The sequence below is a fragment of the Pyrgilauda ruficollis genome, unplaced genomic scaffold (genome assembly GCF_017590135.1).
Source record: "Pyrgilauda ruficollis isolate IOZ18807 unplaced genomic scaffold, ASM1759013v1 scaffold98, whole genome shotgun sequence".
Classification (NCBI taxonomy): domain Eukaryota; kingdom Metazoa; phylum Chordata; class Aves; order Passeriformes; family Passeridae; genus Pyrgilauda; species Pyrgilauda ruficollis.
The window spans coordinates 822000-840974 of NW_024531932.1; the positions used below are offsets into that span (position 1 = coordinate 822000).

Consider the following 18975-nt stretch of genomic DNA (forward strand, 5'->3'; position numbering starts at 1 on the left):
TTCTGCGTGCATGAGGTCACCAGGTTCCCACAGCACACCCTGGGAAAGGGGATGCAGCCATCCAAAAGGAAGGATCTTACTGAATTGCATCAAATACAGTTTCTCTCTTGCTGTGAGAGCTCACGGGAAGTCAGGCAGGGTCCTGGAAACTTGAGGATTGCAGGACTGGTAAACCTGGAGAAGTAACTACCCTTGCATGTCAGCCTGTAAAATCCTGACAGGGCAGCGTGGCCATTGCAGAGGTTATTCAAAACTGAGTGCAGCAAGGGGGAAGCTCCACGTACCACTTTGCCACATTTCATTTGATGTCAAATTGTTGTTTAGTTCTCCCCTGCAAGAGACTCCACCTCCTTTCAAAGTCCCCTTAAAACCTGCTGAGATTTTATCCCAGTGCAGCTCCTACCTCGTGCTTAATAGCTGCACAGGGAAAGAACAGCAAACGTCCCCAGTCCCACTGCAGGGGATTCAGACACCTGGTGCTTTAGAAAACTGCTGCCCTGACCAAGAATTTCTACTTGGATTGAAGTGTTTTTTGGCTTCCGTTTATGTTCTCTTGTCCCTAAAAGTAATCTAAAGGAAGATTGCTTGCTGCATCACTTGCTGCTGGCCTGGAAAACATCTTCCTTTCCCTTTTTTTTCTTCCTTTTTTAGAGGAAAAAGAAACTTGAAGAAGAGAGTTGTTCTTCAGGTTTTTTTTTTCTCTTCAAGCATAGGTTAAAATGCCAGGGAAGAAGGAGGAGGCCCTTGGCATCGCTCATCTCCTGCTGGAACTGCATTGCATCACTTGGAAAACAGGAGGAGAGGACATGAGGCAGCTCATCCCGACGTCCTTTTAACAGCACTTGGTTAAATGCGTGAAAATTCATACACCAGCATCCACTGCAAGGAAATGAGCAGATGCCAGAAGATTTTCTTCTACACTTGCAAGAAGTGAAAAGCCATGGGCGTGTTTTCCGTTTTTAACGCCAGCGGCGTTTCGCAGGCTGGCTCCCTGCAGGACGGCGGCAACTGGACAGCTGCAACCCAGTTCAGCCAGCCGGGCTGGAGGATTGCTCTGTGGGCCATCACCTACTCCTTCATCGTTGTCACATCCATCCTTGGCAATGCCACCATCATCTGGATTATTCTGGCTCACAGGAGGATGAGGACCGCGACCAATTACTTCATCGTGAACTTGGCCCTTTCGGACCTGCTGATGTCCGCTTTCAACACCATCTTCAATTTTATCTATGCCAGCCACAATGTCTGGTACTTTGGTGAGGAATTCTGCAGGTTTCAGAACTGGTTCCCCATCACTGCAGTGTTTGTGAGCATTTACTCCATGACAGCCGTGGCTGCAGAGAGGTAAGAGGTGAATGGAGAAGGTGAAGTCCAAAAAGATCCCCTGTAAGTCATGAAAAAAATCATTGCAATGGTTTGGCCCCCGCTCTGTCATGTGCCTTATCAGCAAAGTGTAAGGAGTGCCAGACTGTGGGGTTTGATGCTAATTATGGTGTGGTTTAATCCCTGGTCTGAATCACACCCAAATCTGTAATGAGTGGAAGTGGCTGGTATTTTTGTTGTTCCCACATTATTGATCATAAATTGTTTCCCAATCATCCTGAAAACTCTCATGTGGCTTTGTTGGGTTTTTTTTAAACCATGAGACGGATATATCCGGAAAAAGGAGAATATGCTGCAGGCTGCTGAAACTATCAGCAGCCCTAATCCTGCTGTGAGTCCAGCAAACCACCAGAAATAATGGGAATTAGATTAGGAATGGCAGAGTCTGCTCCTCTGGTTCATTAGAACTTGCTTATTCCGAGAGGGAGGGAAGTAATTACAGTGATTCCGTTTGACTTCTGGGGCAACTTGGTATTTTCATAAAATTCACTTCCAACTGCCAAGTCACTTTTACTTAAGCTTTAATTTCTGGAGTCTGACTGTGTTTACAGCTCATTGTTAAATAGCATGAAGCTGTTTTTCCTTTTCACTAGAAAGCGGCGAAAAGCCTGTGGGAGTATCCTCCCTTAAAGGCAATGCTGTGTGCAAGAAGCAGAGGAGGTTATTTTCCTTTCCTTTCCTTTCCTTTCCTTTCCTTTCCTTTCCTTTCCTTTCCTTTCCTTTCCTTTCCTTTCCTTTCCTTTCCTTTCCTTTCCTTCCCTTCCCTTCCCTTCCCTTCCCTTCCCTTCCCTTCCCTTCCCTTCCCTTCCCTTTCCCTTTCCCTTTCCCTTTCCCTTTCCCTTTCCTCCTTCCATCCTTCCTTCCCCTCTCCCTGCTGCAGCCTCAGGGTGAAGACTTCCCTGGGGCAGCCTGACCCGGCACCCAAAAACACCAGCACTCCTAAATCAAAGGAGTGAAATACCGGCACTCCTTTATCAAAGGAGTGAAACACCAGCACTCCTTTATCAAAGCCCTGCTGCTGACTTTGCAGTTTCCTTCAGTTCCCTGTATCCACAGGGGCTCTTGCAGCTCCCTCCCTCCGGAGCCATCCAAAGCGCCGTGCTGCCTGAGCCACGGGGGTCGCAGCTGGGATCAGCCCGGCACACCCAGCCTCAGGAAGCGATCACACACCAATCTCACCGCATGAACAGGCTGGGAGAGAGAAAAGGGCTTTTCTCACGTGGGATGCCGGCTGAAACCTGTGCAGGAGCTGGGGACAGGGCTGAGGGATGTGTTTGTCAGTCTGCAGTTGTCCAGATGAAAGCAAATCCCTATTTAGAATCAATGGCAGCGCAGTTTAGACTCAAATATTCTTTTGCTGCTCCTGGCTGTAAATCAAGGGTTGTTGTTAGCTGCTATTTTATACATTTGTCTGACAAAGAATGCTTTTTAAAAGCCGTTTCAGCCTGTTGTCATGTCTTCTTACTCATGCTCCTTAGGGATTTTTGGTGAAAGCACCTATATAGCCAAAATCTCTTTAGTTACATGGCACAGATCAGAAAGAGGACTTGGCACCTCGCTGCAAACCATATTTAGCTATTCTTTAGTTAGCCTTAAAATAGATCCTGACTGTCTCCTGGAAACTCGACGCTTCCATTTATTGTTAAGAGAACTTGTGTCCACTCCAGCTGCAGTGTTTAACTTCTATAAAAACATCATCTGAAGTGGTTTATTTTAAGCAAGGAGGCTGAGAAGTGATAGCTCTAAGTCACTTTTTTCTGGCATGGAAAAGCCCTGGTGATACTGCTCACTGTTGGGTCTAGGATCACTCCATCTCCCCATTCCCAGAGCAGCTGTTCCCACTGCAGCCCTGGAGGCAGAAATGAGCCTGATCGATCAGCTCGAGTTTCACACTCTGCTTAGCAAAGTCTCCTATGGCCTGCTTGGAAAGTGCACTAGAGGGTCCAAAATTCAGCTTGTTTTGTCTACACGCCTGAGGAGCAGAGGAAGATTGTAGTCCCAGCATCCTGGGATGTCACAGGGGCATTGAGAGAGGGCACAAGGAGCACGAGAGCACGGGGATAAAGGCTAAGCTGCCACACAGCAAGAGGGGCCAGGAGATCTCAGCAGGTTTGATAAATCTCCCAGCTTGCAGGAGCTCACCTAAAATCACAGCTTGCCTCAGGGGAAAGCCTGCACCCAGCCCTGTAACACCTTTGGTGTCTGCAGCACGGGCTGCAGTGACAGCACGGTGGCTGGCATCATTTATTCCCAGGACTTGCCATTCACTGAGGGCCACAGATCACCATTTCAGGCACTTCTGTGGGCAAACACTCTGGAGAATACCCACCAGGGGATTCCTCCCTGAGCAGACTCGAGCACTGTGTAACACTGCCTATGGCAAGCTAAAGAAAAGTGAGGTGACATGAAAATGTTAGAGCTAAATACGGCCCTGCTGCTGTGCAGCCCTGGATTGCTCCCTGTGCTGCCTGTCCTGCAGCAGCAGCTGGGCACAGCTCCCTACCAACAGCCTGGCTAAGAGACAGCACAATTTGTCAGATTTGTCCTATGAAAACCAGGAGGCAATGGGCATTTTCCACTCTATTTTGCCTTTGTTGCGACCATGACAAAGCACAGGGACAGCATGACAAGAAATGCATAATTGATTGTGTACTCGTTACAACACCGTGCATTTCCACACAGGGAACTTAAAACCAGAGGGCTCATGAGTGATCCAATAGTCAGATGTGCCTGAGGGCTCTGAGCAGGCGTGGATGAAAGGGTCAGCCCTTCCCTCCTCTGCAAGCACAAGAGGCAGCCACAGACAGAGGGAGACAGCAGGAGTTTTCCACAGCTAAAAATCAGTGGGGAAAAAATCAGGGTAAAGGATACTCAAGAGCCCAGTCTGCTCTTGTGCTAATATGAAGCATCAGAGATGGACATAATTAGGAAGAAAAAGCATACTTGGCTGGGCTTTTTTTGGTAAGGCACTTGCAAAAATAACTTCAATAAAAGAGGGAGAATACTTTTCACAAGGGCCTGGAGTGACAGGACGGGGCAATGGCTTCACACTGATGCAGTGAAGGGTTAGATGGGATATTGGGAAGAAATTCTTCCTCTGGCACAGGGTGCCTAGAGGAGTTGTGGCTGCCCCATCCCTGGAAGTATTCAAGGCCAAGTTGGACAGGGCTTGGAGCAACCTGGGATAGTGGAAGGTGTCCTGCCCATGGCTGGGGATTGGAACTTGGTAATCTTTAAGGTGCCTTCCAACCCCAAACCATTCTGGGATTCTATGAAAAATCCCATAAGGGGAATGCTTGCAAAGCCTGTATGCAGAGGATATAAAAGACTGCTTCCTCCTCACACCAGCAACATCCATCCACGTGGGTTTAATATATTCTGCCCTAAGACTTGCAATCATTCTCTCCAGAAAGGATTTAGTTCCTTATTATTTACAGCCTGGAACCTGTCAAAATGTCTGTATTAATAAAGCCCGCTCACTCCTGGTGAGTTTTTACACTTGCTGTGTCTGTTGTACAGACTGCCAATCTCACTGTAAAAGCTCTACACCTGTTTCTTGCAGGTACGTGGCCATCATTCACCCCTTCAAGCCCAGGCTGTCTGCTGGAAGCACCAGGGTCATCATTGGGATCATCTGGCTGGTGGCATTCGGGCTTGCCTTCCCGCAGTGCTTCTACGCCGAGATCACCGTGGACAACGGCACCATGAAATGCATCGTGGTCTGGCCTGATGATGTTGGATCCAAGCACCAGCTGGCGTAAGAGACGTGATAAAACTCCTAATTCAGGCTAAAGTTAGCCAGGAAAATAACTTCCAAACTGCTGGCTGTGGAGAGTGCTGGGAGAGAGAGCAGGAGAGTGTGGGGCTGGGGCAGCCCATCCAAACTCAATTTGAGCCAGATGTGGAAAAAGCTGCCAGGTGATCGTGGTTCAGGGCAATCCTGAACCTGCCCTCCACCCCTGCTTTGAAAGCTGGTTATAACGTCCAGAAACCCTACATACAGCACTTGGGGAATTTAAGGGAAACCAGTTCAAAAAGTCTCTAAACAATCAGTAAATCCTGGTTTCAAAGGCTCTGGATTTTCTTCCTCCATCGGGCAGGAGGAAACTGGGTATCTTTAATGCTGAGAAGCCACGTAATTAGTTAAAAATTATGCTGCCCTCTGTGGGAGTAAAAGGAAAATAAAACCAGAGAGCAGCATGTTTCAAACATCCTAGGGTTTTATAGACATATTTATCTGGGCACACATCTGCGCTCCTGAAGGTTCCTGAGCCTCACAGTGATTTCCTCCTGCTTGAAAGCAAGATTGTTCAAACAGATTAAGCAGGCCATACCCTGCATTCAGGGGATCTGCTGGGATTACTCATCATGCAAAGCACACCATGAACCTTTGAGAAATTTATCAAACAAAACATATTTATATAAAAGTAGCAATGGAAGAAATGAGGAAAAGGAACAGATCAATTAACAAAGTGCAATTTTTCAAACCAAAACCCACTGTGAAGGCTCCATGCACGTGAGACATTTTCCCTGCTCAGTCTTCATCTCTGGCAGGCAGCTGGATGCCTCCTCAACTCAGCTATTACCAAACTAACTGATTTTCACACTAATATGTGCCAAGTTCCACGACCTTTGTGTCATTTTGGGCAAGCTGCAGCATGTGCAGACAGTGGTTGCCAGTTGTTCCCAGTTTGAGCAGGCTCAAACTTCTCATGCTGGGTGATGCTCCTCCTCCTGGAGGCTCCTTTTTGGTACCCTCTGGTACTTTTTGGGGAGCAGTGTGCCAGGCTCCTGTGGATAGAGGAGGAGGGAGAATAGATAACCACTAATACATGAGTCACTGGTGACTATTCCATCCAGATGAAGAGCATGAGGTTTATCTTTCCCACATCCATGGCATGGAAAGGATTCAGATGAGTTCCCCAGCATGCTGACAAAGCCCCTGTGGGCTGGAAAGGCTGGTCCTGAACGTGGCAAGTAGCAGGGCAGGTCCTTTCTGGGATCTTCAGCTGAAGAGCAGCAGCTCTTGACCACAATCCATCACTCACCAGCTCTCCCTCCCTGAACAGCCTCAGCTCTGCAGGTTTTGCTATCTCTCTTAGAAAGGAAGTGGGAAACATTGCTCCCCAGAAACCTTACTGAGTGATGGGTTTGTTGGGACAGATGCCTGCAGCACAGACCATGGAGAAAAAGCCTTGTGCAGCCATTCATATACTAGTCCAAATAACAAGGAAAAGAAATACTAAGGAACCCAAAGAAAAACAACAAAAAAATGGAGAGCTGGGTTCCTGTGTTGACTGTGTGTCCTCTGAATGCACTTTGTTAATGGATTTGTGTGTCCTCTGTGAGACTGCAACCCTCTGCTAAAAGATCAATGATGTTCCTCTGTCTTGAAGGAGCAGGGAATCCAGCCCAAGGACCCCTTATCACACCAGCAGAGAGATGAGATTTTGCTGCTTACAGAAGTCCCTGTAACATTAAAAGCCATGTGTAGCCATTCACATACTAGTCCAAATAACAAGGAAAAGAAATACTAAGAAACCCAAAGAAAAACAACAAAAAAAATTGAGAGCTGGGTTCCTGTGTTGACTGTGTGTCCTCTGAATCCTTTGCAGTTGAATAAACCCATCTTTCAAGATTTCTAGACTTCAGAACATAGGAAAATCCTTTTCTGCAGGAAAGATGTGTGTAATTATGACAGAAGGAAGTAAAAAAATAAAAATCACAATAATATTAAAAACCCCAAACAATGCACTACTGACTGCCAGTGCCTGAAAAATACTGGCTATAAAGGATATAGAAGTTTAACCAGAGTAAAGAACCTTAACCACAGAGGATTTTTCTTCTGGTGACAGGTTAACTTTGCAGCAAAGTAGCAAAGCTACAAGACTAAAAGTTTCTTTTTACATATGCTCAAACTCAGGCTCCCATCCTCCCTTGGATGGGAACCCTAAAAGGGCTTTGCTGCACTCCACACACAGCATTAGACCTACAAAAGAGGAACTGCTCTGAGCACAGTAGGAAAAAGTGGAAGACAGACAGGGACAAACATGCCACATCTCGCAAATATAATATTTTTCTTTATGCAGCCACCAGTCTGGTATTTGCAGCCACCCCAAGGAACAAACACCACTCCAGGCCCCAGCACCCATTCAACAGCAAAGCACTCATGTGAGGAGTAACCCTAGAGCCTTGTCAGACTGAGAAAGACCATTTGCACCCCCCAGCATTTTGGGGTCACTGCCAGCAGTGTGTGCCGGAGCCCTCCTGCCTAATCCTACTTTTCACTCTGTTTATGTTCATTTGACAGCTGCTGCAAGGGACTGAGCAGGTTGTTCCCTTCCCATAAATGGTGATTGCTTAAACTAATCAGCCCCCAGCACGAGGGAACCAGCAGAAGTTTGTGGGGTGACATGGAAAGCTAGAAAGGGCTGAGGTTAAAATGCAGCTAAGGGAATGGATGCCAGTGCTTTCAGCTGGAGCTGTGACTGAGTGGCCTGTTGGTGGTACATTAACTGTGTGTGCTCACACAAATAAAAACAGCCAGCTACACAAATACAGGCAACATCCCTTCCTCACTGGCTGCATCTTTGTGCACCCTGTTAGCAGCCAGATGCCTTTCACAGTCCCTGATCTGGCTTCTTTCCACTGTTGCCACTGCTGCATTCATCACGTTACTCTATAGTTTCTGGACTATTCCTTTCCCATACCTGTGATTTAAGGACTTGTACTTTTACCACCCTCTCTCTCTCTCCTCCTGGCAGCAGGGGAATAGCAAAGCTCAGTGCACGTGGCCCTGGACTGCAACCCTCTGCTGAAAGAGCAGTGGTGTTACTCTGTCTTGAAAGAGCAGGGAATCCAGCCCAAGGATCCCCCATCACACCACAAGAGAGATGAGATTTTGCTGTTTACAGAAGTCCCTGTAACAAAAATTATAGGCAAAGTTTCTTCGTGGTTTCACTAATAGGAGCCAGCATACATATCCAAAAGACAGTTTGTGAAAGAGCTCTCCAAGAGCCATACTGACTGTGAAAAACTGCCTCTTCTTCTCTTTCAGGTACCACATTGCCGTGATTGTGTTGATTTATTTGCTGCCTTTAATGGTGATGTTTGTTGCATACAGCATTATAGGAGTTACTCTGTGGAGCAGCACGGCTCCAGACAACCACCTGAACAGAGTCCACTACCAACACCAAGTTAATGCCAAAAAAAAGGTCAGAAGTGAAACTTAAGTATCATCACCCCCAGCACACCAGCCCTGCTGGCTTCAGTTCCAAAATGGAGCTGGTGTTCCATACAAAATCTTGTGGGATTGGGCTTGAAAGGTTAACAAAATATTTCGTGTCTGGGGTAAAGGGCATCAGCCTGCAAGTTTGAAAAAAATGGTGATTGCGTGCACCAGCCAGCCTTCAAGGAAGAAAGGCTCACAGCAGCAGGCTGGCTGCCAGCAGCCCTTAGAGACTGAAGAGAATCCACACAGAATAAACCAGGCTGAAACTCTGGACAGGGTGGAGCAGTCTCAGTGTAAGAGCAGCAATCTCCTTTCCCTGCACAGCTCCCTGCTGCAGCTACAAGCAGCTCCTCTGCAGAGTCCACTCAGTGCTCTGGGAAAGGTTTGCTTTAACCCCCGCCCTGTTCCCATCACCAGGGCACTCCCTCCCTGTCCCAGTTTCCATGGCCAGGGCACTCCCTCTCTGTTCCCAGTTCACCAGGGTTGGTTTCTTTGCCACTGCAGTGCAGGTCTACATTCCATACTCTGCACTTTGGGAGGGCAAACCAGGCTCAAAGTGACACCAGCACTTCCCACTGCCCCAACAAGCCCAATTGCCCAGAGCCCAGGAATAACCCCTTGGTTTTGGTTTCCTAGTTTGTGAAGACGATGGTGGTAGTGGTGATCATTTTTGCTGTCTGCTGGCTGCCCTATCACATATACTTCATCCTGGGGAGCTTCAAGGAAGACATCTACCAGCAGAAGTACATCCAGCAGGTGTACCTCGCAGTCTTCCTCCTCGCCATGAGCTCAACAATGTACAACCCCATCATCTACTGCTGCCTGAACCAGAGGTGAGGTAGTGTGAGCACGTGTGCAAAGAGAAAACTAAAATCTCAGCCTGAAAAAAGCACAAATCTCTGGAGGTGAGAACAGCTATGATTTTCAACTGCAGCCCTTAGGTCAACGAGACAACTTAACTTACCCTGTGCTGATAATGGGACGCACTCTGAGCTCTTAACCCGGCCCGTGGCATCTTCTGTCTCTGAATAAAGCACGGGCAGCAGGCACAGGAGCAGCACAGCCACACTTGCACCCATTTCCACATGCAGAGCATCCTGTTCCCAAGGGAGGGATCCGTAATCCCTGCACTGCTGAGCTAATGCTGGGCTGGCTCAGCCACCTGCCCTTCCCAGGCCCCCCCAGCACAATCCTGGGCTCACCCCCAGGGGTGGGAAGCGGGAGCAGCCCCCGGGTGCCCGTGAAGGTGCCATGGGGACGTGTCACAGCGAGGGAGCAGCCGGGGGAGCGCATCCCCAGCGTGCCAAGAGATGTCCCTCTTGCTCTGTGCGATGCAGAGCGCAGGGAGCTAGCTGCTCCGGCTGCCCGCGGATCTATCCGTGCCAAAATCCCGCACCCTTCACCCCCCCAGCCCTCTTCAGGCTCGCTGCGAGCTTCAAAGGTGACAAATGGTTACCAGCACGCGTCCTGGGCAGTTTCACTGGGACTGCAGCAGCCCAGAGCGATGCTGCGAGGCTTGCATTTCAAACACCATCCTGCTGGGAGCTGGCAAAAGAAGTCCATTCACCCAAACTGTATTTAACATGAAGTACACAAGCATGTCCTCCCCCTCCCCTCTCAGAAAGCAGACAGCTTCCTCATTTAGTTATTCATAGTTTTTTGGGTTTTTTAAAGCTCGCACTGAGTAAACTCATGTATTTTCCTCAGATTTTCTGTCTCACAAATGCAGTCACCAGCATGGCCAGCACACCAAACTCCCTGCCATTTCACCGATCATGTATGTTTACTTAAAATACTTAAATCAGGAAATCTGATCAGGAACTCCTAGTGCACCTCCCTCCATGGTTTCATGCATTTAGCTTTTCACCTCATTCCTTTGATTTCAGTAGGAATATTTATTTCCATAGTCATTCACAGGTAGAACCAAGTCATGAGTTTGTTCATTCTCTGCACAATTAGGAAGATCATTTCACCATTTCATTGCTTTTCTCACTTTCACAGGTTTCGCTCTGGATTCAAGCTAGCCTTCCGGTGGTGTCCCTGCATAAAAGCAACAGAAAAAGACAAACTTAAACTTATGTCCCCATCCCTCTACCAGACAACCCACAGGAAGTCAAGAACAACAAGTTTCAACACAGAAACTCAGCTGAATGAGAAAGAGAAGACATCATTTACCCTCACCCAATTAACACTTTGATTGCCTGCTCCTGGTTCTGGCTCCATGCCCATACACCATGCCAAGGCAGCAGATCTGAAGAAGCCTGAAAAGCAGGTCTTTTTCTCTGGAGCAACTGTTTCCTACAGGACTTCCTTAGATGCCATCAGCATTGAAGGCAGTGTGTTGATGACACTTATATCCATGTAGGTCCAAGCTACAGATACGAGTTTAGCCCTCCCTTACATCAACAACTGCAATACAGAACAGACATCAGGCCCAGGAGGTCAAGAAATCAGCAAAGCAGATCTGAGGCAGTGCCAGTCAGGAGAATATAAATGATTCCCTTCTACATTGTGATCTCCTGATTTCTGTTCCATCAAGACATTTGAATTCAGGAAAGAGGCAATGGAGCAGAAAGGCTGGGGCTCAGCTGGGATGATCCCCAGGGCTGTGTGGGCAGCCCAGTCCCAGGGCTCAGCAGCCCCAAGGCACTGTGGACCAAAGCCTGCTTACAATAAAGGCAAATACTAACACATCCTGACTGAAAAATCCAGCCTGCCCTCAAAATTTTCTGCATTCTGGGATTTTTATGCCTGCAATTTCACCAGCAGAAACAGTTCCTTTAGATGTTGTCATTGCACGGATTTCTATAACCTTGTCCCAAAATATGATGTTGGTTTCCTATTAAACCATGCTCAAGTGATTTCCCCTTCACATTAACTGTGGTGCCTAATTTGGAGAGCAAGGCTCTCAGAAGAGTCAGTAGCCAGGGATGGCCACTGGCTTGGTCAGGGCTCATGGATCCAATCAGAATCCACCTTCTTTACTTCCTTTTAGTCCTAACAGCAGTGGTCCATCGCTGTCTTTTCCCAGATAGTCCCTTCACCTTCCCTTTCCAGACTTACCCCATACTTATCCTCACTGCTCTTCCCAGATATGAAAATAAAAGCTAGAATATGTCATCTTCCCAGCCTGAGGCATTATGTACAGGCACACAACCCAGGAGAAGCTGAAATACAAACATTATGCAAAAGTAATACAGCATTTAATAATGGTGTGATAAGTAGCACCTCACAATCACCTTCACCTCTCGTGACAGGTTTGCAAATAGTATCACAGAGCCATACCTTATCAATTAAAAAGCTCCTGTGATGTTGACAAGATCCAGTTATTTGAAATATTCTCCTTTGCTCTGTGAAAGCCAAACTACAAAGTGCTGCCAGGTTTAAATTCTGCAGTAAATCCAGAGAAAAAGTTCATGGCTTGAACTGAAAGAGTACTCAGGGATACGATTTTGCCAAGCCTGTTCCAATACAGGAACGAGATATATGTTCTTCACTTCTCCACCTCCCTGGCTCTGTGGAGAACAATTATGTTACGCAACAAACTTGTCCCACTATTGGCACAACAGACCCCAGGCCCCTCTGCAAAAGTTCACGACTTTAACTCATTCCAGCAGACAATTTCTAGTCCAGATGTCACCTGGCCAGCCCTCTCCCCAGGCCAGCCTGCTGGGCATTTACAGACAGCCACCACCAAGTCACTCTGCCAAAGGGATGGAAAACCCTTTGGGAGGGATGCTCTGCCAGGCACACATCGCTGGGACCTGGCAGAGACTCCTGCTCTGAGGAAGTGAAGGACACCTACTCACAGAGCTCAGTATTTGATATACATGAGCTGTACTCCCCCTGCCCAGCTGCTGAGTCTAAGGCCTTTAAACTCTGCAGCTTTCTGATGCAGAGCTTTTTAGATTAAACAGGCCTATCTTGAGCATCCCACCTTCCCCCTCCCTCTTCCATCACACCTGAACATCCAGCCAGAGTCTATTCCAGATGCCCCAGAGTGCTGCCAGTGCAGTCCCTGACTGGCACTGATGTTTTCTGACAGCTCAAGGCATCTCTTTCTCTTGCTGGGAGCAGAAAACAGAGGATGATTTCTTCACGTTGCAAAAGGAATTCTCTGTGCCCTGGTGGACTCAAGGTGCAGATCCTGAGGTTTTATCCCATAGAAACAGCAACAGTTAAGGAAGCAGAGATGCCCCAAGCCCTTGTTACACAGCAGGCTATGTTATTCCTGTGATACATGAGGCAACAGGAACACCATGCCCCATGGTAAGTACATGCAATTCTCCATTAATAAATATAGACAGGATTAAATACCACACAGCAGTAAAGACATCCAGGTCAGCAATAAATCCCTCTCCTGCATGTTCACTTGTGCTCTAAGTAGCAAAGCAGTCCCAGCAGTCAGTAAAGAAAAACACTTGAAGAATCTCATTTTTATGGCAAAGGAATGAACAAAAAGCACAGAACGGGGTTCAAAAGTTCAGAAACACTTTATTTTGCCTTCTGCTATTTTCTTAAGAAAACAAAACAAAACAAGGTCTGCTTGTTTTAAAACCCATTCAAAAGGCTTCTGAGAGAACCCCAGAGGAGTAAGGAGCAGATGACATTACAACAGTGGTATGCAAATGGTCTTTTCCCCAGGAAATATAAGATTTTTGTGTTCATATTGCAGTAGTTACAGCTCAACAGTTAAGAGGACTGTGATTTTATTCACCAAGCCTAAAAGCTTTAAGAAAGACACCTCAGTCATTGCTTGGGTAACATTGGAGACATTTCTTCAGACAGTTATAGCTTGTGATTCACTTGGAACAGTTTCCTAGGGGTAAGAAGTAGTCTGGAAATGGAAATCCCACCATGTCTCCCTTTGGAAAAGAACTGCCGTGTCTTACCAAGTACATCAACTATGGTCCACGGTAGGAAAAGTTAGAAACACAAACTCAGTCCCTATTTGTTATGAGCTGGATCCAATAAACAAAACGACCTATGCCAGCATCTCCAAAATCCACAGTCACCCTGAGACCAAGTTTAACTTCCACTTCTCCTTCACCCTCTATCCTGCACCGAGCCTGGCCCTCAGGTGCCGAAGAGCTCCAAACCCAGGTCCCCAGGCACGGTTCACACCACCCCTACAGCACTGCTGACGGCAGGCACAAGATTTGCAAACCTTCAAGCAATTCAAATGCAACGCGTCCCCCTGTGCCCAAAAAAGTTTCTCACCTTCTTCTGTCTCCTGTTTGGGGTCATAGCTGCACATCAAGGCTGTCAGAGACTATTCAAGCTGTAACATAAAACGTGTTATTGGAGAAGCACAGCTTTAGTGTATGCAAAAGGGGCTTCCATCTACCACAGCTCCAACACAGGCTGTGCCAGCCAGTGCTGCAGGAGCACCTGACACCGGGGCTGAGCCGACATTAACCCTACGCACACGGACACGCCATGTCCATCACCAACCTAATGAAACCACACCGCCCTTGGTGCGGCACCCCGAGGTCCTCCTGCACCACAGATCCCCCTGCACAAGACAGGGCAGGAGGGGCACCTAGACAAGCCACACGGCCCCGAAGATTTGGGCGCTGTCAGCGCTGTGCCTCTGCTGAACTACGTTAGGAAACACGAGGCACGGGGACCTGTGTGAATCTGACCCCGAATGCCCGGGAATAAAAACACACACACAAAACGCAGGCACCACTGGGATTAGGTTGCAGCTCTCCCTACACAATAGCTCTTCCCAAAGCACTAAGCCACCAGCCAACAGCACCTCTTCCAGAAAGAACCACTAAACACCAGTTAACGCACATCAAAAAAGTTTAATATTTTCACAAGTATCACGTAACACTAGTACCGGAGCTACTAGTGTGCAAACTAAAAAGACCCTCTACCTTTGCAAAACCAGTTAGGCATGCAATTCTTCAGGTAGACACACACTTAAAGCTGCAATGACTGTGACTTACAGGTTACTTTACAACATTCACTCACAGTGCACCATAATGCATATTGAAATGTTATCGATAGGTAGGGCAATCCAAATCTTAGGGAGTGGAACGAGAGCAGAGAAGAGCAGCCTGCAAATTTCCATCTACTTTCTGCAGGAAAAGGCAGCAGGGAAAACCATGCGGACATCTGAAATTCATTTTTGGTAGAAGAGTGGGAATTAAGGACTACTGTGTGGTCTCCCTCTTTGCAGAAAGTGGCGTGACTTACAAATATAACTGGACACGTGCCTTCCTAACTGCTTCTCAATTTAAGTGATGCAACTGGTATGCAAATATAATAATGGCATTGACTGGACAGAGGACAGGGTACACCACATGTAAATGATCTGCTGTTGCCTTCGTCCTTGGAATAAGCTGCACCCAATTTTGGCTTTTTGGGTTGTTTACGCACATGGGTCCTCAAAGGCAAGATCAAAACACAACCTTCCTCTTCCTTTCTGCGCACTAACTCTGGCTGGGTGTCTGTGTTCTGAGTGGCTGCTGGACAGCATTAAAGATTAAAGCTCTGTGTGGAAGCAAATACCCATTTAAGGCGAGAGACGGAAGTAGGCGCATCCGGGGCACGCGGCTGAGCTGCAGGTTTGGTGGAAGGGCAGCTGCAGTGCCCTGACCTAGACTAACGAGAAGAGACAGGAAGTATTTTCTATAAGAACCCTTCGACAGAAGAACACAGCACAGCCATGTAGGGAGCACAGATCTACCGATTTGGCAGGTCTGGAGATTTGGATTACCCCAGTCACCAACCGCTCTTTAGGGTTTTCTCGCCGAAACGTGACGGATTTCTCTCAGTAACACAACACTATTCACAGAAGCAATGGGGAATACCAGTGGAACCAGATCTGTGGGACAAGGGTGTCTACGTTCACCATGACAGGAGGCATCAAGGAAGCGAGTAAGTCGCGGTGTCACGTCCCACTACAGAGTTACGTGCGTGCACAGTGCTGACACACCAAAATGTTTTCACAACTGCTTGAGACGAAACAACAGCAGGTAGATAATGCAGGAGGGAACTGTTGCTTCCCCTTCACTTAAAAGCATCAACACCCAGGTCTGGTGGTCAGCGTGCTGGCAGTGTGCTTAACAGGGATGCTGCAAAGAACACGTTTGGTACGATGCAACGGGAGCTCTCAACGCACATCACTTGGGGGCAATTTCGTTTCAGACAACAACTGATTTTTGACAACTGCAGAAATTATAGACTGGGTTTTTTTCCATGACCTACAGCTGGGGAAGGTACCAACGAGGTGAGTAAGAAACATGCAGATTGGGGTCCAGAAACAGGAGATATTATTAAGAGCACACATTCTATCTTGTATCCTATTTTTTTATGTCATTAGTTGTAATTCTTTTTTTCCCCCAACAAAGCAGTGAGTTCTGAGTTTTTTACCAGTTCTGACTACGCAGTCACTGCTTTATGAGAAACACAAGACAGAATTGAGGCCAGGATTGTGGAGTTCAGTTCTGCTCAGCCTCACGAAGCCTGCATCCCACCGCTGTGATGAGCGCTGCCCCTTTCCCACTGCCGTCCTCTGACAGCAGGAAGGTCACGTCGCAGTTGGGTGCCAGATCTTTGACTGTTTGGTGCATGATCCTCGAGAAGCTGTGAAAGCAAACAAGGGCAGTGTGTAAGGAAGGTCCTGCAGCAACTGTGGAGCACTGCCACAGGCATTTGCACTGTGTTGCCTTTCATCAGGCTAAGAGGTAAAATGTTGGAAACCGGGGTGGATTTGAAGCCTGGGAGCAGTAGGAGTTACAGGAAAAAAGCACTTGCATCCTATCCCAGCCCTGCCTGTCTGTGTGAGGTTAACTGAGATCACTAATCCACAGCAAAGGGAAAAGAACAGACCACATAAGTCCTCTCCTTCCCACCCATCTCCCTCCATGCACACTAGAGGTGGGCACTAGTTCTCTTCTCCTCCTTTCCCCAGCTCTTTTAGACTCCTGCCCTCACCTGCATTGTTCTGCAGCAACTCCTCTCCACTGGACACTGAACAGAAACATGCTCCAAAGAGGCACCAGACATTTCAGCACTGCTCTGTCATTGCCTGTCCAGAGCCAAGAGATCCTTCCCTTGCTATACAGCTTCCAACTCACTAAGCAAGCTGTGTCCCCTTCAGTTTGTCACCACCCCAAGAATCTTTCACAAGTCATTCCTGATCCTCTCATTGCCCTTCAGAAAGCCCTGAGCCCCCTAATAAAGACATTTTTTCCCCTAGCTCTTATCCCAGCAAGTGAGAGAGTCCAGCTGGGAGCATCAGGAGGAAGGACGTACACACAAGGCACAAACAAAAGCTGAGAAGGCAAACACTCACTGCGGGTGGAGTTTGTAGAGAGTTCCATCCACACCAACCGTTATCTCCAGGCGCTCTAACCCTCTGTTCTCCCTAATTTTATCTACAATGGCAGCCATTCCAGCACCACAGAGCTGGGCTGCTCGCCTCGACACCGCCCCGCAGACTGTCTTGACAATGATGCTGTCGTCGCAGGTGCTGTTGAGCCCCAGCTGCTGGAGGATGGTTCGCACCTGCAGCAAGGCTAACCTGTCACTGTGGGAGGAGAACACCGTGTTACAGGTTACCCTCAGTCAAGCCATAAACCCCACTGCACTGATGGTGCACCCACCCCAGGCAGCAGCCTCTCCTGACAGCACCAGTGACCCCAGGGAATGCAAATTCAGTCACCCCTGCACTGTGCTGCAGTGCAGGAGAGGGGTGCAAGCAGCAACAGAGGCTCCAAGTCCAGCTCTGCACTGCCTCCCTTTCTCTTTTCTTACCATGGGGCATTCCAGGAAAATATTTTTAACCATGACCTTGGGGTTTTTCCCCTGCCGTGAAGCCTCAGAGATTGTTTTAAAATACAGAGTCCGAGCAATAAAAGCACAAAAGCACCCAGTAAGCAGTGCTCACTCAGCTAGTGCTCATTCAATTGCACAACTGCAGCTAAACACACACAAGAGGCCCAGGAAAATGGCTTGATTTCCAAACAAGGAAATAAAATGATAGAGTGAGGGAATCCTTGACAGCCTTTCCCAGGGTTTAGAAGTGAGCATTGCTAGAAATTCAGTTGATATTGTAAAGAATCCTCCTGCACACACACAGGCTGAAACCCAAATTCTCTCCAGAGAAGCAACGCTCCCCAGCTGTCCCTCCCATCCAGCAGTGTCACCAGATGAACACTACTACACTATGTCACTCTAAGCAGCCTCCCCTGCAGTGCTCTTACCTCTCAATCTGAGAAAGGAACTTGGTTTCAAAGATATGTCTGGTCTTCAGTGTCTCTGAAATCTGGCCTCGGAACAGGAAACCCCGTTTGGTGAAGTCGATCAAAATATTACGGACTATTTCCCCCAGGTACATCCCACTGATCATTTTCTCATACCTGCAAGGAAAGACAGTTCAGAGGGAGCCTGCCCACGTTTGCAAAGGCAGCATCATTATCAGCCAGGTGTCCTGTGCACAGAGGGCTGCAGGTACCAGGGCCAAGCACCACTCCTTATCCTGTGCTAGACAGAGGTCTGCAGGTGGAATATACTTCCTCTCTCTAGCTTGAGGCAAGACTGCAAGTGGGAAACTTGGGTCCTGTGTGCAGAGTTGGGGGCTGAGAGAGGATCAAGACAGCTTTGTTCCTCCCTGGGGTTTTAGGATAACTGGTTTCCTACTGGAAATCAGGTGCTTGAATTAACTGAAGAGCATAAACCAACCCTGGACCACCAGACTGCCCACTTGCAGGTCAGTGGTCCTGTGAACAGGCTGGACATGGTTTTTCCCATCTTTTATCTTGCACAGGGCTGGTTTTGAAGTACAGGACTCCCTTAAAAACACTGCATTTGCAGTGACTGTACCTTGTGGTTTCCCTGCAATTTTGCTGCATGGAGCCACTGAGCTTTCTCTTTGGAGGTCTCAGCTGTGTTTTGCTCTCCCTCCCGTCCAGCATCATTCTGGTTTGAATGAAGCATTTTGGGGCATGTAAGTTGTGTCCTTAACAACAAGAACTGAGCAGTTCCATTTTCTGAGAAGGGCATTTAGTGGTGCATCCTTTATTTCACCTCCTGAAGCTCCACAGCAGGGTTTGTGCCCTGGACTGAGCAGAGCCCATCACGCCATCCTGCTGGAAGCAGGCCACGCAGTCCATTTAATACCATGAGCTCTCTCAAGCTTGTACCCAGCCAGTGTCCTCCCTCCTGAGTGCCTATCTCTGGAATAAATTATTCCCCTGGCAGTCTCCACTACTGCCTTTGGCTGCTTACTCCATGCCAACTCTGCTGCTGCATCAGGCTCGCTCCACGTCTGCCCCTCTGGGTCTGTTTGAGCCTCAGCTTCTAAAGAGCTTCCCATGGGACTTGCCAGCTTGTCTGTATTCCTCAGG

At 47.9% G+C, this 18975-nt stretch overlaps 2 protein-coding genes and 1 long non-coding RNA gene across 4 annotated transcripts in view; 1 reads left to right on the top strand and 2 right to left on the bottom strand.

Moving 5' to 3' along the window:
* Window positions 1–925: 925 nt before the first annotated feature.
* Window positions 926–11018, top strand: TACR2 (tachykinin receptor 2). Its single transcript, XM_041490047.1, has 5 exons — window positions 926–1344; window positions 4946–5140; window positions 8441–8597; window positions 9251–9447; window positions 10616–11018. The coding sequence occupies exons 1-5, from the start codon at window positions 941–943 to the stop codon at window positions 10809–10811; spliced, it is 1149 nt and encodes a 382-aa protein (XP_041345981.1). The 5' UTR covers window positions 926–940; the 3' UTR covers window positions 10812–11018.
* Window positions 10490–12817, bottom strand: LOC121365669. Of its 2 annotated transcripts, XR_005957051.1 has the most exons (4): window positions 12577–12817; window positions 11900–12129; window positions 11678–11781; window positions 10490–10654 (listed from the first exon to the last, which is right to left on the bottom strand). It is a non-coding gene; the product is annotated as an uncharacterized LOC121365669 (long non-coding RNA). The 2 variants fall into 2 exon arrangements; XR_005957052.1 differs by lacking the exon at window positions 11900–12129.
* A 271-nt stretch (window positions 12818–13088) lies between these two features.
* LOC121365667 (hexokinase-1) overlaps window positions 13089–18975 on the bottom strand; it is a 37054-nt gene continuing 31167 nt past the window's right edge. The window contains exons 16-18 of the mRNA XM_041490046.1: window positions 17833–17988; window positions 16923–17156; window positions 13089–16210 (exon numbers count right to left, since the gene is read on the bottom strand). Of these exons, the coding sequence (XP_041345980.1) occupies window positions 16066–16210; window positions 16923–17156; window positions 17833–17988 (535 nt within the window). The 3' untranslated portion in view covers window positions 13089–16065. The remainder of the gene's footprint in view (window positions 16211–16922; window positions 17157–17832; window positions 17989–18975) is intronic.

Coding starts and splice junctions, on each gene's coding strand:
- TACR2 (XM_041490047.1), top strand. CDS start 941: ATGGGCGTGTTTTCCGTTTTTAACGCCAGCGGCGTTTCGCAGGCTGGC. Junction 1,345..4,945: donor ACAGCCGTGGCTGCAGAGAG/GTAAGAGGTGAA, acceptor TGTTTCTTGCAG/GTACGTGGCCATCATTCACC. Junction 5,141..8,440: donor GGATCCAAGCACCAGCTGGC/GTAAGAGACGTG, acceptor CTTCTCTTTCAG/GTACCACATTGCCGTGATTG.